General features: G+C 41.8%; 7 protein-coding genes across 7 annotated transcripts; 1 reads left to right on the plus strand and 6 right to left on the minus strand.

The window, feature by feature from the left end:
- Positions 1-8: 8 nt before the first annotated feature.
- Positions 9-734, minus strand: LSM04_009470 (Dephospho-CoA kinase; the record flags this gene model as incomplete). The annotated part of the gene is made up of 1 exon (XM_067331888.1): positions 9-734. One exon carries the CDS (start codon positions 732-734, stop codon positions 9-11), a length of 726 nt encoding a protein of 241 aa, XP_067194229.1.
- Positions 735-1,081: 347 nt separating this feature from the next.
- LSM04_001092 (Ribosomal protein L14e domain) lies at positions 1,082-1,627 on the minus strand (the record flags this gene model as incomplete). The annotated part of the gene is made up of 1 exon (XM_067331889.1): positions 1,082-1,627. One exon carries the CDS (start codon positions 1,625-1,627, stop codon positions 1,082-1,084), a length of 546 nt encoding a protein of 181 aa, XP_067194147.1.
- A 505-nt stretch (positions 1,628-2,132) lies between these two features.
- On the minus strand, positions 2,133-3,851 carry LSM04_002029 (uncharacterized protein; the record flags this gene model as incomplete). Its single annotated transcript, XM_067331890.1, has 1 exon — positions 2,133-3,851. The coding sequence occupies one exon, from the start codon at positions 3,849-3,851 to the stop codon at positions 2,133-2,135; it is 1,719 nt and encodes a 572-aa protein (XP_067194161.1).
- A 483-nt stretch (positions 3,852-4,334) lies between these two features.
- Positions 4,335-9,338, minus strand: LSM04_000261 (Helicase-associated domain; the record flags this gene model as incomplete). The annotated part of the gene is made up of 2 exons (XM_067331891.1): positions 4,335-5,262; positions 5,557-9,338. The coding sequence occupies 2 exons, from the start codon at positions 9,336-9,338 to the stop codon at positions 4,335-4,337; spliced, it is 4,710 nt and encodes a 1,569-aa protein (XP_067194141.1).
- A 208-nt stretch (positions 9,339-9,546) lies between these two features.
- On the minus strand, positions 9,547-10,671 carry LSM04_001713 (Calcineurin-like phosphoesterase domain; the record flags this gene model as incomplete). The annotated part of the gene is made up of 1 exon (XM_067331892.1): positions 9,547-10,671. The coding sequence occupies one exon, from the start codon at positions 10,669-10,671 to the stop codon at positions 9,547-9,549; it is 1,125 nt and encodes a 374-aa protein (XP_067194157.1).
- An 814-nt stretch (positions 10,672-11,485) lies between these two features.
- On the minus strand, positions 11,486-12,257 carry LSM04_005664 (uncharacterized protein; the record flags this gene model as incomplete). The annotated part of the gene is made up of 2 exons (XM_067331893.1): positions 11,486-11,563; positions 12,003-12,257. The coding sequence occupies 2 exons, from the start codon at positions 12,255-12,257 to the stop codon at positions 11,486-11,488; spliced, it is 333 nt and encodes a 110-aa protein (XP_067194194.1).
- A 225-nt stretch (positions 12,258-12,482) lies between these two features.
- LSM04_007524 (uncharacterized protein) lies at positions 12,483-12,887 on the plus strand (the record flags this gene model as incomplete). The annotated part of the gene is made up of 1 exon (XM_067331894.1): positions 12,483-12,887. One exon carries the CDS (start codon positions 12,483-12,485, stop codon positions 12,885-12,887), a length of 405 nt encoding a protein of 134 aa, XP_067194216.1.
- Between the last annotated feature and the right edge of the window lie 2,456 nt (positions 12,888-15,343).

The following is a 15,343-nucleotide window of genomic DNA, read 5'->3' on the forward strand; positions in this document are numbered from 1 at the left end:
TCAAGGAGCTATAACCGCCACCATAAAAACGGAAACGCTGCAACCGCCCCACAGAAGACTCCAGTCAGCAAAAAAACAAGTATGACACACGTCATCCTTCGGCCTGATTGTTGGTGCATCCATTCCACAGAGTTATCTATAGACTTTTCTAGTTCAGCAATAGTACCATCGTTGCGTATAACATAATCGGCACGTCTGCACTTTTCTTCAATTGGCATTTGTGCTTGTATTCGTTCTACTGCTTGATTACGAGTTAAACCGTTACGTGTAACAAGACGAGTAATCTGCTGCTCTTCCTTACATGCCACAACCACTGCCTTATCTATAAACCATGTATATATATTGGTCTCGTATAGGAGTGGTACATCAATCACTACAAGAATTGGTTTATTACCCCTTATTCTCTGGCATAAGCTTTGCCACCACAAAAGTAGGATTCTTTTCATCATGGAAAAAAATATGGGGATATTCATGATACGTGCTAGTTCCCGTCGGGCTTTTGGATCTCGAAATATAAGGTTTCCCAAGGCAGCGCGTTTAATCTCCCCAGTTTCTGAATTAACACACTCTGGCCATCTTTTTGCTATCTTCCTTGTGCACGGCATTGATGGACGTTGTAGTTCCCTCACTACACGGTCTGCATCAATAACTATTATTTTATGCCGCTCTTCCAGCTGTTTTGACACAGTTGACTTCCCACATGCTATCCCACCTGTAAGGCCAATAAGTAGCATTTTTGACGTCCTCTAGTGCAATTTCGGAGAACTAAGGTGAATAAAAGAAGTTCGTGTCTATGAAAAAAAAGAAAAGAAAAACAGGAAAAAAATGGCAATTGTTTTCTTTTTTTTTTTCGTTAGGGTAAGTATGCATAATAATAATAATAATAATAATAATAATAATAATAATAATAATAATAATAATAATAATAATAATAATAATAATCAAAAAAAGACAGAGTCAATCCGCAGTAAAACAAAGAAAGAGACACAAAAAGAATTTTATTGTGAAACAATGAAAAAAAAAGCAGTACAAATTCATAATGAATGTCAAAGAGAGAGAATATCACTCTGTGAGCTTCCGCTTACGCCTTACCTGCCTTGGACGCCTTCGCCTTGCGAGCCTGACGGGCCTTGTCAATGCGCTTCTTAGCCTCGGGCTTGCTGTCGACCTTCTTGGCGTTCTTCAGCAGCTTCTTGAGTGCCACCTTGTGCCATGAGACAGGGGCCTTCCTGTCGTTCTCGTCAAAGACCTTGCGAGTCCAGTAGGCACGTGAGCGCTTGGCAACGCGGAGTTGGTAGCGTTCAAAGTCGGTGGATGCTGCCAGGGCCTTTTTCGCTGCGATGCGAGTGGCCACCTTTGTGGCGGCGTACTTCTCGAGCGTCTTCTTCGCAGCGAGGGCTTCCGCGAGGGCCTTGCTGCTGCAGTTGCGTGACACCGGCACAGTAAACTTGAGTGGCTCAACATTCTTCAAATTCTGCACGTGGCGCCACATCTTATTATCGCTGGGGTTCTCCACAAGCACACGGTTGGCGTCAATGATGTCAACAATAACACCCACACGGTCCTGACGGGGGCCACGCATAATACGCACCAAGCGGCCAGCACGAATGTAGTTTGCGTTCACCATTCTTTCTTGCGGTTGTTGTTTGGTGGGCAGGGCACCTCTCTTGACTGATTCAGGGAGAAAAGAGAAAAGGATGATGTAGAAAACGCAAATGTATTTTTTTGTTTTTGTTTTTGTTTCTTTTAATTATTACAGCGCACAAAAGCAAACATACACGCACATATACACATATATATATATATATATATAGATAGAGAAAATGGTGGTGAGAGAAGAAAAAAAATCACATGTCTACACGTATACGGGGACATACTTGTAGAGAAGCCAAGAAAAAAGTACTCAGATACACATAGTAGAACATAAGGACAAATAGAGACAGGAATACTCAAGGAGAATATTGGTTTATACTTGTCGCAAACGCTTTTTCTTTGTTTATTTTTTTTTCTCCCTCCTCCTCTCACTGTCTCCTTCGATTTCTCCTATTTCCTCTCTTTTGATCACAAAGGAAAAAAAAAGAGGGAGTATGGCAGCAGTACAGAAGTTTATTTTTTCTTCCTTTTTTCCTGCACTACACGACACTAGAAAACTCTGAAAAAGTGATATACGCATCTTTCATAAGCAAACTTGAGGAGTGCAGTGTATCATACAAAGAATACGTCTCATAAACATGGAAAGCTAATTGTATCCCCACTTCTGCAGGTGTTCGATCAAGACTACAGAGTGACACCAAAGCAGCTCCTATTGGCGTCTCATCCCCATCACGTGGACGCACCTCCGTGAGGTTTAGACGTATAAATTGATTACAACTAGCGCCAGGCCACTTTCGCAACACGAGCTGATCATCCCATCTAAGGCTTCCACTTGTACTCTGATAACTAGGTTTTGTCTCACCCACTACCACTTGCCAGCCTAGTTGATCAAGTAGTGTTATACTAACCTGAAAAGAAGGGGAAACGCCAGTAGAAACTTCATACACCATTGGTAATCCGCGAATTGTACCAAGATGAATAACACACTGACATGTCTTTTGCAAAATATTCAAAATAGGCCCGTCAGCCAAATAACTAGGTCTCCCACTATTCTGCAACATCCATGTATTACTGTTTCCCTGAGACAAGGAAAGGTTTCCCACGGTAGAATCCATCCATGAGGCTGCTTTCCTAGCATTTAGTGCGCTAACAATAGGAACTCCATCTGCACGTACTAGCACATTTTCTCCCTTGTCTTTATCAAGAGCAACAATAAAACCTTCAGTTCCTAATTCTGCAGCCCGACCATTTGAAATGAATCGGAAAACAGGTAAAAGTGAAACCACTAATGGGAACTCTTGTGTAAGGGAAAACTGTCTATTTGTAACACATGCCGTATTTAACCAGTAGTGATAAGGTGTATCTACAGTCTTCGTTTGTGGAGGAGAATGGTGAACATCAATAAGGATGGGAGCGGAAGGAGGCTGTGTTCCGTTAACGACTAGTTGTACCTTTAATTTCTTTAAACACGCTTGTTGTATGACATTCCAAGTTGCGCTAAAATATACTCGTTGTTGAGGCATTACCGTAATGACCTGTGCTGGTTCTACTGTTATGTAATCGCGCGCATCCAGCAAAGGTGTTAACTGCATTGCAAGTGCACTGTTTTCTGTAACATTCATTGCACAAATAACACTGGAAACGACATAATCTCCTTCACCGGTAAGGAGAAAAGAAGGGAAATAGAAATCTACTGTTGAAACACGAACAGATCCAAAGTTATACTCTAATGGAGCGAAACCGTCATCTGGGAGTCCATCCCAGACGCTGCTCCGTATTTCTGCTTCCAAAAGTGCATATACTGTCCTAGCATCGATAGTAGTCTGAGTAGGAAAGAGATGCACACAGTATTTGGCATATTGACGCTTCTCTGAAATTGCAGCAGCGATATTTAACATTCCTACCCCGTACGTTAAACGTCCGTCTTCACCTCCTACGACCTCCAATACAAGCATTGGCCCTTGATTAGTTGGAATTTCAATACCCGTAGCATCATCATTCCAACTAACACCTGTCCAACCACCGTTGCTAGAAATTGGTTTGGGAGTTGTAGTCCCTAAGTGATCTTTCTCGTTCATCACACGGACGGCAATAGGTCGATTGGACCCCCACTGCTTTCTTACACGTGTAAGCCACTGTTCAGTTTCCTCTGCGGTATCAATAAAAACAAGACGGGTAATAAATAGTTTGTATGTTTCATCATCATGATTCACGGGTCGAACCCAGAATGACATAGTCATATCTGTTGATGCGCTCATTTTCCTCGAGGTTTTTCTATTGTTTTTTTTTTCTTTCTCTTATTATTCCTCCTACTGGTGCCGCTGCCGCTGCCGCACTCTAAAAGAGCAAAGAAAAATTCCAAGAAAGTGAAGGGTGGTAAGGTGAAAACAGGACTCCTACCTGCTTTGAGCCGCTGATGGCGAAAACGCCTTTTTCACCTACACAATATATAACCAGTAAAGAGAAAGAAAAAAGAAAAAAGAAATTTTCTTTGAATAAGTGGATAAGTAAGTAAGTAAGTAAATCAAGGACAACCGCAGTAAGAAAAAGAAAAATAGAGCTAGCAATATATATATTTAATTTCAGAGTCAATTGGGAGGAAAAGAATTGACATTTTCAGATTTGGATGGAAGGTCTGTATCCAAATATGATTTGCTTACTTGAAACACAGGAAGTACCGTCCTAAGCATTGCAATCTCTTCTGTTGAACACGGTCTATTAGTGATAAGAGTGGTATTGACTCAATAGTGATATGCCATATTAGAGGAAGATGCTCCAGGTGATTGACCAAACAACTGAAATGTTATAGGCTGGACATTCTCTCCTTTTGCAAGAATCATGAAATGCAACTCGATTAGTACACCTTCTTTCGTTTTAGAGGAAAACTGCTTAAACACATCCCAGGTTATGACAAAGTAGGCTCTTTGGTCTGACCTCACATTCACTTTCCCTCGTGGACACATGTGAATGCAGTCGTTGCTGCCTGTCAAAGCAAGTTGTACTGTAATGCTCTCAGTCGTAATTTTTTTCAAGCAAATGACATTAGATACCACAAAAACACCATTCCCAGTAAGAAAACAGGAAGAGAAAAAGAGTTGTGTGGTAGCTATTTCAACCACTCCAAAATTATTAATAGAAGTGGGTATACCAGACGATATGGGAGTAATCTCGTGACAGTTTTTACTGGTAACACTGTCGGCAAGAACATCCACTTTAAGCACAGCATGTACAGTTTCATCATCCACAGCACATGACTCTGGCACCAAAGAAATACAATATGACTGCAATTCTTCTTTTTCTTCTTCTACAAAGGCTGCCCGAATATCGAGAACTCCGATAGCCAAAACTTTCTCTGTTATTGTTATGATTTCAAGAACTAAAAGCGTTGATGGTTTTTCTGTCACTGTAAAAGAGAATCCCTCTCCTAAAAGATCATTACTAATTTCTACCTCATCGTTAACCCGATCGACAGTCTCTGCAGAATCCCAATTCATACCCCACCAACCCCCAATGTTGGCATGATACCCAAAGACGAGAGGAATATTAGATCCAATTACACCATAACTTGACTTCACTCGTATAGCAATAGGATCTCTGGTACACCACTGTTCTTGAACCCTTGTCAGCCATAAAGATACATCCTCTGCCGATTCAATAATCGTTAACCGCCTTACGCGGAGAGTCTTATGAGAGGAGATTATCAAAGAACACCTTGGTGAAACTGAAATAAATCCGTAAAAGAAAAAAATATATTACTATTATGATGATATATATGATATTATAGGACTATTGAAAAGAGAATAAAGGAAAAAAAAATTTTCAATGTTCCTTTATGTTGTGTGGCAAGAAACAAAAATGAAAGAACTATAAAATATAACAGTGTATAATCAATAATTTAGCTTAGAAACTAAAATCCATCATTGAACCAAATCGAGAGTTTCTTTCTTCTTTTTATAGAGCTACCACTCATTATCATCATCCAGTACCAATTCACCTGCTTGGGCAACAATGACGTCATCATCATCTTCTTCTGCTCCTTTCTCGGTATTCTCTCCTACAGTTTGCGGTGCAACAACGTCATTTTGACGAAGCTCTTCACCCTTCTGAAACGCCTGAAGTAGGCGACCACCATTATAACGATTAAACACTGCCAACTCCCCGAGCTCGGCAGTTACCCGCTTAATTTCTTCGTCGGTTAGCTGAAAGTCCTCTAGGTCCTCCATGATAATTTCAGGTTGTTCATCTTCATTAACAGAATCGTCACTCAAAGAGGAATTTTCATCATTCTTCACCATCTCCAAATTTGGTTGTTCTGAAAAATCAGAAGTGTATGTAGTACGATCAGGAATTTTATCATCAGCTACACTTGTTTCAATAGGATACCCTATAGTGTAAGCAAGAGCATGTGTGAGTTGCTCAGGAAAAAGATCTGCACGCACCTCATTAATAGCCAAAACGAGATAATAATCCATACAATCACGTACATCACGCACAGCCAAAGCTACAGGTGAAGATGTTAAGTACACTTTTTTACCACCATCAAACAAAAGTGCAGCCATATCTTCGATGCGTTCGTTAGCTTCTAGCGAAAATGGAAATGCAGGGCCCATTTTACTTTCCTCATCTCTAAGAAATTCTTCAGGAACTTCTGCCAGTGGAGCAAGTGTAAGGTCACGAAGACACAAAGCTGTCTCAACTGGAGTTACTGAGGTAGTATCAAATAGTGTTAATTCTGCTTCAAGTTGCATGCGCTCATGATAAAATACAAACGCTCTATCTTTAAAATCGTCCTTATTTTGCATCATTAAAGCAGAACTCATAGAAAGCTTTGCCAACTTGTTATCCCAACAAAGAAATTCTGCTCTTTTTCTGTTACGTGTAGATCGATACTCTATGGATGCAATATGGGGATAAAAAGACCAAAGAGCAGCCAAACGAATTAATCCCAAGTTATTTGAGTGTCGAGAAGTCATTCGTATCGGATCCTTAACTCTTCGCATAAAAGAAGAGTCCATTACAAGACGTAAAAGTTGTTTTCGAATACGATCCATAGAACGCAAAATTGTTTGATCTGCAAAATGTTGCATAGCATAATCTGGACTACATCCAGATTTTTTCCATTCATCAAATAGTTTTACTACACAAAGATGATCAGACAAAAGACCATTATCAAGATTTTGAATTGTTTGTCGTAAACCTGTTTTCTGATGTGGTAATGGTCTAATAAAAGGTGATTTTCCTGATAGGTATGCCGCTATTGTTGCTATTGGTTCTAGAACTCCCAAGCAGACTGCTGCAAGTAACATTTTACCTAACAAAGGATGAATTGGAAGTCTTGAAAGTGCTCGTCCAAGACTTGTTAAACGTTCATTTTCAAACGTAAAAGCACTTATATCTTTCAAAAATCTTACAGCATGCTCTGCTGATTCTTCAGGAGGAGCGTCTAAAGCACGACTTAAAACCTTTGCACATTCTTCGTCTGGTTTTAAGGTTTTTATTTGCAAACATACTTCCTCCAAGGGTGTTCTAACGATTTCAGGAAGAAGAAAATCTGGTAAGGATTCGTATGCTGAACGTGGAAGAAGATGAATACATAAACCAGCTCTGCAACGACCTGCTCTACCACGACGTTGAAGTCCATTAGCCTTACTAATATATGTCGCTTTTAGAGCTGAAGTATTCCCTATAGGGTCATAAGAAGTACCTTTTGTTAAACAACTATCAATAACATAAACAATATCATCAATAGTTACACTCGCTTCTGCTATATTTGTTGAAAGCACAACTTTGCGATAACGTTTAGGAGGACGATTAAAAACACGTTGTTGCTCTGCTGCAGTTAAACTTGAGTGAAGTTGTAATACAGATAATTCTTTCGCAATGGGTGACCTTTGAATCATGGTTGTTATTCGAGCTATAGATGCCCATCCGGGAAGAAAAACCAATATACTTTCTGATAAATCATGAGAACGTCCATGAATATATGTAATTAGTTTAAATACAAGTTCATAAGGTACTAGGGCTTCTGGATCTCGATTCACTTCATCAAAAGCTGTACCTTTAATTTTCTCAAAAATATTCTCATTATTTTGCCCATCTGTAGTATTTGTTTTATTTTTCTCTTTAGAATTGGAATTTAATATTGACATAGCAGGAACAGCGGAAGGTGACATATTAACCCATTTTAAGGCATCTTCTAAAAAATGTACTTCCACCGGAAATAAAGTTCCAGGTATACTAATAACAGGAGGTGTTTTCCTCATATTAGTATAACTAAAATAAGATCTCACTTTTTCAATCTGTACAGTCGCAGACATTACAACTACTTTAACAAAATGTTTATATGCTTGTTTGTTTCTCTGTTGTTCTAACAGTCTGTCACGCAACAATAATAAGCAAAAATCTGTTTCCACATCCCTTTCATGAACCTCATCGACGATAATACATGAAACCCCATTTAGCTCTGGATCAGCATGTAGACGACGTAGCAAAATACCAGTTGTCATATAAACAATTTTGGTTTGTGAACTTGTCATATTATCAAAACGAATAATATAACCACAGCTATTACCGCATGATTCACCACGTTCTTCTGCAACACGTTGTGCAACTGAAAGTGCACTAATTCTTCGTGGTTGTGTACATATTACTTCTTGATCTTTAGGAAATATGTTTGCATCATATAGTAGTTGAGGTATTTGCGTCGTTTTACCACATCCGGTATCACCACTTACAATAACAACATCATTTTCTTTTACAGCTGTAATAATTTCATCTTTTCTTTTGTATGAAGGTAATGAATGTCGAAATGCCTGTAACTCTTCAAATCTGTTAAGAGGTACAGTTCCCGTAGGAGCTTTATTTAGTCCAGGTTGTATAGCAAGTATTTCACGCTTTCGTAATCCTTTGCAAGCAGTCGCTTTTAAATTTCTATACATTTTTCTAAGTAGAGGTCCCACTAAGAATCTAATTTCCTTTACCTTTGATAGAACATAATCATCAGGAAGTCTCTGAGCCCCTTGGTACCCATCAATAGTTTTCATTCTAATTCCACCATGAGCTGCTACCTCTTGCTGTTTTTGCTGCTCAGCGATAGTTCCAATTTTCTTTAATGTTAATACACGTTCGGTTCCACTCCCAGAAGAGCGATGATACAGATTAAAATTTATCGCAGCTTGATGTACTAAGAGACGATCGGCAGCACTCAAAGTTGAAGGAAAAGACATTTCATTGGTATTTGGGTCATCTACAAAAGCTTTTACCATAGCATAGACAGTCTTCTTTGTCCAAGCAATTTCTTCATTAGCAGTAGTATACTCTCTCGCACCTGTATATGGTGTAGAATATGAATCGCGAAATCGTTGATATGGTACTCTTCCATTACCATCATTATTTCCACGATATGCCCGACCTGATGAATTATTATTATTATTATTATTATTATTATTATTATTATTATTATTATTATTATTATTCTTTTTATTTTTATTTCGAGATCCACGAGATGATCGATGATTATCAGAAGAATCCTGAAAATTCTGTTGATATGCACCTTGAAAGGGTATTTGATGAGCCATGGGTGTCATGAAACCAGGGTGATTAAAACCATTAGAAAATGCAACAAACGGAGGCATCATCTGAACTTGTGAAGCATAAAAAGGGGTTCCATCAAAAGACACAGCAGGAATAGTCACTCCTGATTCCTGAGGTTTTCCTTTCCTCGGATGTGATGCTCTAGAAGGCATATCAGTTAAGCAGAGCTCACAAATTTAACCAAAACTATTTTTTTAAAGATAAAAATAAAAAATAGAGAGAGAACAAAATCCATGAAACAACCAAAATACGCATATGTAACAAGAAAAAAAGAAAGTAACGAAAACGAAAAAAAAAATTCAAGGGGGCAAAAAAAAAAGAGAAACAATCAAACAAAGGAAAAGAAAAAAAAACAGAAAATCACAAATCGCCGAGTATATCTTCCTGGCCCCGAATTTTTTGCCGATGATTAAATTCTTCCACAGCATGTTGCAATTCTTCTAAGACCAAAGAGTCATTAAGAGCCTCATCAAGTGTTTGAGTCCTTCTCACATCAGAAGCCATTATTTCTCGAAACTCGACGCTTTTGGTGGCGCTAGAACCCAATTTATGGGTCGTGACTAGTATTTCAAGAGCAGCAAGATTACCATACATCCATTTGCTTAGTCCAACATCAACAGCGATTACAATATCATCGCAAAAGGTTTCAACATGCCCTGACCTCTGCACTGTGTGACCCACTACAATCCTTTCTGCACCAATAGATAAGAGCATTTTTTGAATATTCGTACAATGACCGTTCATAGCATCCATTATCATCTTTCGCGTCCATAAGGGTCCCGAACTTCCCAGTAGGGGATGTTTATGGTTTTTATCTTTTATTGCCTCTTTTGTTGCTTTATTTATTGTTTCAACTCCCATCGAAGCAACTTTTTCATTAAGACCAGCATGAACGAAAACAGTACCATCGTCCAAATGAAGGACAGTGAAATTTTTTAAGATAAAACTACCAAATTCACCATCGCTTTCAAACGCACGTTTACGCAGGGTCTTTGTTAAAAATCCACCCATAGATTCCGGTTCAACGTAATGAAACAATCCCTGAAGGTTAAGTAATTCGTGATTACCCAAAATCAGTACCACATTATCGTTTGTATAGTTATTTTTAACTTGATTAAAAAGTGAAAATGCCATTTCAAGAACATCTAAATCATTAGCTCCTCTGTCTATTAGATCTCCCATTTGTACCAAGGTTGTTCGGAGTTTTGTGTGATAGGTTCTGTGCAATTCGATTTCTTTCTCTTCCCATTTTGGTTTCCACACCACATGGTTAGTATCATTGTTAGGATAATCTATAATGTCCGCCATAGTTAAAATTTTACGGAAATTATCTACATCACCGTGTACGTCTCCAACAACAATAATGCGGTGAATATCAATTGGTATCGTGTCTTGAGTTTCAAGATTTGATCGACTCTCAGCATAGCAGAAGCAAGGAATATATGCCAGGAGAATTATCAGAAAGAGGGTTGTCACCAACTTCATTACCAAGTTTTTCTTTCCTAAAAAAAAAAATAAAAGCAAGGCACGACGTAGAGCGAGTTTAAATTCGAGAGGAGTATAAGAATATATATATACAAGAAAAGAGATAAACCGTGAGAAAGAAGAGAAGAAAAAGAAAAACCATAAGTGCTTGCGAGGAGAAAAAAAAAGACCAGTATTATAAGAAAGAAACCCATAGGAATATTGCGAAAATGCGACTCAGAGAAGAAAAAAGAAAAACTTCACACTTAGAAAAAAAAACCGACTCCGCACCACCACACATAAATTCCGTCCTCTTCTTCCTAACCCACACCCCCAAAGAAAAAAGGAAACCCCAAGGGTTTCCAAAAATCCGCCAACCTGCGAAAGGATTTGCAGACGCCGGGAAGGATGGCAGGGGCCGAAAAAAACCACCTGCGAGACGCCGTTTCCCCGAAGCGCCGAGCCCGAAGAAACCCTTAAAAAAAAACGCGGAGGCGAGGAGGTCGCGCGCCACCGGAATCCCACAAAGAAAAAGGCAAAAACAGCCCGCAAAAAAGGGTGAACGGATACGAAACTTCCGTCTCGGAGGTGTTCCCCGTGCGGGCTCGCGGGTCCTTCGTTTTTTCTTTTTGGTTCGGGGGTTTCCCCTCGACGAACCTCACGCGGGACCGCCCCGGCCGCAAAACTGCGAAACGCCCGCGCGGCGCCGAGCGGGACTGCGACCTCGAAACCCTCGTGGGCCTCGCCCCGCCCCCTTTCTGCCAGCGAATTCCCCTCGGCACCCGCCCAAAATTCGCGGCGGCGGGGGAAGAGGAAAACAAGACCCCCACACCCCTTATAGGGGCATAACGTGGGAGTTTTCATCGGATGCAAATTTCACTGTCAAAGAAACCGTTTGCGCGACCAACCTGGGCTTCAAAACGGACCGGAGGGCGTGCCATGTCGGGTCTCTTGGACCATCCTCTCGGCAAAAGAAAAGGTACGAAATAGAGTTCAACAAAAGCACCGAAACGCGCCTCCAGCACCCGAAGAAAACGTCAAGCAGCCAGGACTTATCCAATCAAAGCGGGAAGAATGCCACCCCCCTGGATTTCTATCCTCCGCGGGAACTTTAGGAGACCAACGCCAACCTATTTGAAGAAACGTTCCCAATAACATTCCAAAATAAGAGTGAAGAACAGTTAGCATTGCAACGATTTAAATTCCCACGAAAAAAAAAAACCCAGCACCCAAGCAACGGCTTTGCCAAAGAAATATTTGGGCCACGAACAGAACGGAGAAAAAACCGCAACCTTTTTTCTAAAAATTCATTTGGTCTTCTTATATTTGCTATCGCAATTCTACTTCTGAACATTTTCCGTGGAGAACGTCACAGTTTCAGAACGCAAATTCCCCGCGGAAGGGGCCATTTCGGCAGCCCTACGGCGCAGGACCGAAGAAGCAGCCAAAGACTTCAACTTCAACCTAGGAAGGCAATCCAAAGCGGACTGAGAACTTGACACTTCCCTGGGGAGACTCGTTGAAGCCAAAGTATTCGGGGCTCGGTTGGGTTGCTGAGCACGTTCAAACGCCAGTCGCGAACGACTTTCAACCAAAGGAAATTGCATGACCACCCTTCTGCTCGACTATGGGTGAAAAACAAATCTTTCAGCTTCACTCAAATGGGCTGTTGATTTGCCTATTTATTGGGCGAATGGATTTTAAGCAGGTGTTCTTTTTAACCAGTTTCTTCATATATTGTGGGTAATGAAAAGGGATTCCTCTTCACTTCGTATTTCCCCCCAGTGGGCGATTCTAGAGTTTCACCAACCCCAGTCGAAAGGGGAGAAACAATGGAGGCCCAGAAGGTAAAAACAGAAGCAAGGAATCTGAATTCGTATTCATCCTTTTGCGGACCGGCACCCCTTGGTAAGAGGCGGAACCGGAACGACCACCTCCACATGCTTGAGCCCCTCGCCCGACACCCATTATTGCAAAGTCAAAGCCTCGATTTTCACCACGCGCGTGAGACCCACCATCCCCTTCGTGAGGGAAAGCGTTGTATGACGATGGGTCCCTGGCGTGAGCGTTTTCGACGCTGCACTCTCAGAATCCAAAATTCGAACAGCCAGACGGAGTGCAAAGCAGAGGCCACCCCTAGGAGCCGAAACTCCGCCTATGATCAAGGAACTCTTAGGGGTATTGGCGCATTATGCCGCCACAAAGCCCTACAGAATTCACCACCACCCAGAAAGTAGAGCATACGCCAATGTGTTTCGACCTTTGGCGTTCGGTACAGCGCCATGGCTTTTAAAAAAAGTACGGTAAAAGAAAGAAGAATAATCTAAACCTTTCTTCCCGCTTAATAAATAACACAAAATAGAAGAAACAAAAGTAATATAATAATTTTCTGTAATAACCAATATTTTCCCCAAGAAAACAGCTGCTTCCCAATATTTTTTCCCTCTACCATTATTTTCCTAAGAAATAAAACAGAATGGACGAAATGGAAGTGCTGGGAAGCCCCTTTAACCCGCCTCCCGCTCTCCCCATCGCAAATTCCACCCTTCGCTACTTCCAGCTTCTTGGCGGTTTGCCCTCTAGACATCCCATCCGCTGGATCGCCCTCTGAAGCCAAGCAATTCCAAGTAGCAAGCATACCGTGCGAACGTAAAACTCTGTCTACGGCGCCAACCTCCGCAAACAACGCCTCTGAATGGGCGTTTCCTTTTTGCATAATATGCATCACCGTTTTGTTTCCAACGCGAATACCCAAGGGACCTGTCAAATGCGTTTTAAAACCACGCAACGCTAGATGAACGGCGTGCGCTCCTGCTTGGGACATCGTTTGGGGTGAGCGTTTCCAAGCCCCATCCGCGGCCAAAACTTTCCCCCTTACCCTTGGACAACGAAGCCCCGATCCGTACATGGAGGCGTTTGTCAACAGCGCTGCGGTGGTTGGCAACCCCTGCGGTGGGTGAACCGGTTTGTTTGCCAACAGTGTGTTGAGCCAATTTTGCCCAATGGCCCTTCCACTGGGTGATGAATTTGCTGGGCCTTGGGGCCGTGATAAACCCCGATTAAAACGCGACAATCGTCTACGTACAATTTTCGAGAAAAATAATAAGGGAAAAGGGATTCGTTCCTGACCCCTCCTGCGCAAATCATGCGGAAAGCTGCGCTCTCCAATTCTTCAGCCGTCGTCGTTTCTATTGACGTTGCTTCTTGCGACCCTTTCATTGCCTTTGGCTTAAAGGCACGGTATTTTCCTTATGGTTGAAATGCGCCCCGATGAAACCGCATTCCTTTGTTTTCAACTTCTGCCCCCAATAGTGGCTCCATAGCTTTGCATGTTATGCATGATATGGCGTCCCCAAGATTATACGCTTCCGTGTGCTTCACTTATTCTGATGTTCTCTTTCCAAAAGTGTATTTTTAACCCTTTGGGCGCCGCTCGCTGTGGCAATGCCAATTCCGGATCGCCGGCCAAAACTCTTGCAATAGTATTTAACATCTCAGGACTACATTTATAACCCATGGGAGGCGAGTGAATTCCACTAATTCTCCTGATTCCGTGCGGCAACGGAAGCTTGCGCTTATCTCAACTGTTCAGGCCAACTGGAAAAAAGGATGCTTTTAAATCAAATAATGTTGCTGTTTCATCGTAAACCGCATCCAGATAATGGGAAATGTGTCCCAAAGGCACATCGGCCTCATAATCATCCTTGGCATTATTTTCTCTTGGCCAAGCAATAAAACGTCTTCTTTGTCCGGAGGGTTTGCCCTCCACCACCGTAATAGGAACTAACCATCCTGTAGTTGGATGAGATGAAGCTGTACAAATAATTCCTGCTTCCTTCAGGCGCTTTGTGTCAGCGTTGTTAATTCGTAAATTAGACTCCCGTGAACTGGCGTGTAACTCAGGTTTCTGCAATAGTGTGCCACACCTCTTCCCACACCCTTCTTGCCTTGTTATTCAAACGCTCCCTAACCCATTTGGTGGGCAACGTTCCCACGTCAATGTGTTGCAACGGTAATTGTTCTTCTTCTTTTGTGGCCACTCTGGTGCGGTGCGAACGTCGCAGCATATTGTGTCCCTTAAATGGTGCACAAAAACCTTGTTTTACAGGTTCTGGTATGGCCCATTTTTCTTTTGCCCATTTTTCCAAATCCCCCACATCAATGAAGTCAGTTGCACTGACTTGTTTATGGTTGTGGCCCAATGGCCGAGATATCGTACCGCGCTTCGTGGGAGTTTCAGGGGATCTGCATGTTTCCCCAGCTGCGTAAGCAGTCGTGGATCGAGATCGTGTTAGAACACTGCTGCCTGCGCAAGTGCTCCTCTCTTTATGGAGCGAGCTGCCATTCCATACGGGCGAAGGATATTTTCCATGTCTTTCGTAGTTAGCGTCGTTAACTTTTCGTCGCCCTTCATTCCTTTTAGGAATGCCTTGATCTTTCGCGCACCACCTCCTCCAGTTACCAAGTACCTCGGTACCTTCTGCGGATCGTTGCTTCCGGGGCCGAATATCGTTTTTTGGCTTAAAAGTCTATCGTTGCAATTGCACCCGGCACGTAGAGCTGTAATGCCCGATACGACCGCATCTGAAACAGTGTGCCTTGCTGAGTGGTGGAGCCGACTGTTTCTTACGAAACTTCATAGCTGCTTGGATGAATGGATCCTCTCTTTTTGCAGAGGCTGAGCAATGGCCTC

Source organism: Trypanosoma melophagium (assembly GCF_022059095.1).
Source record: "Trypanosoma melophagium isolate St. Kilda chromosome Unknown ctg13segment0, whole genome shotgun sequence".
Taxonomy (NCBI): domain Eukaryota; phylum Euglenozoa; class Kinetoplastea; order Trypanosomatida; family Trypanosomatidae; genus Trypanosoma; species Trypanosoma melophagium.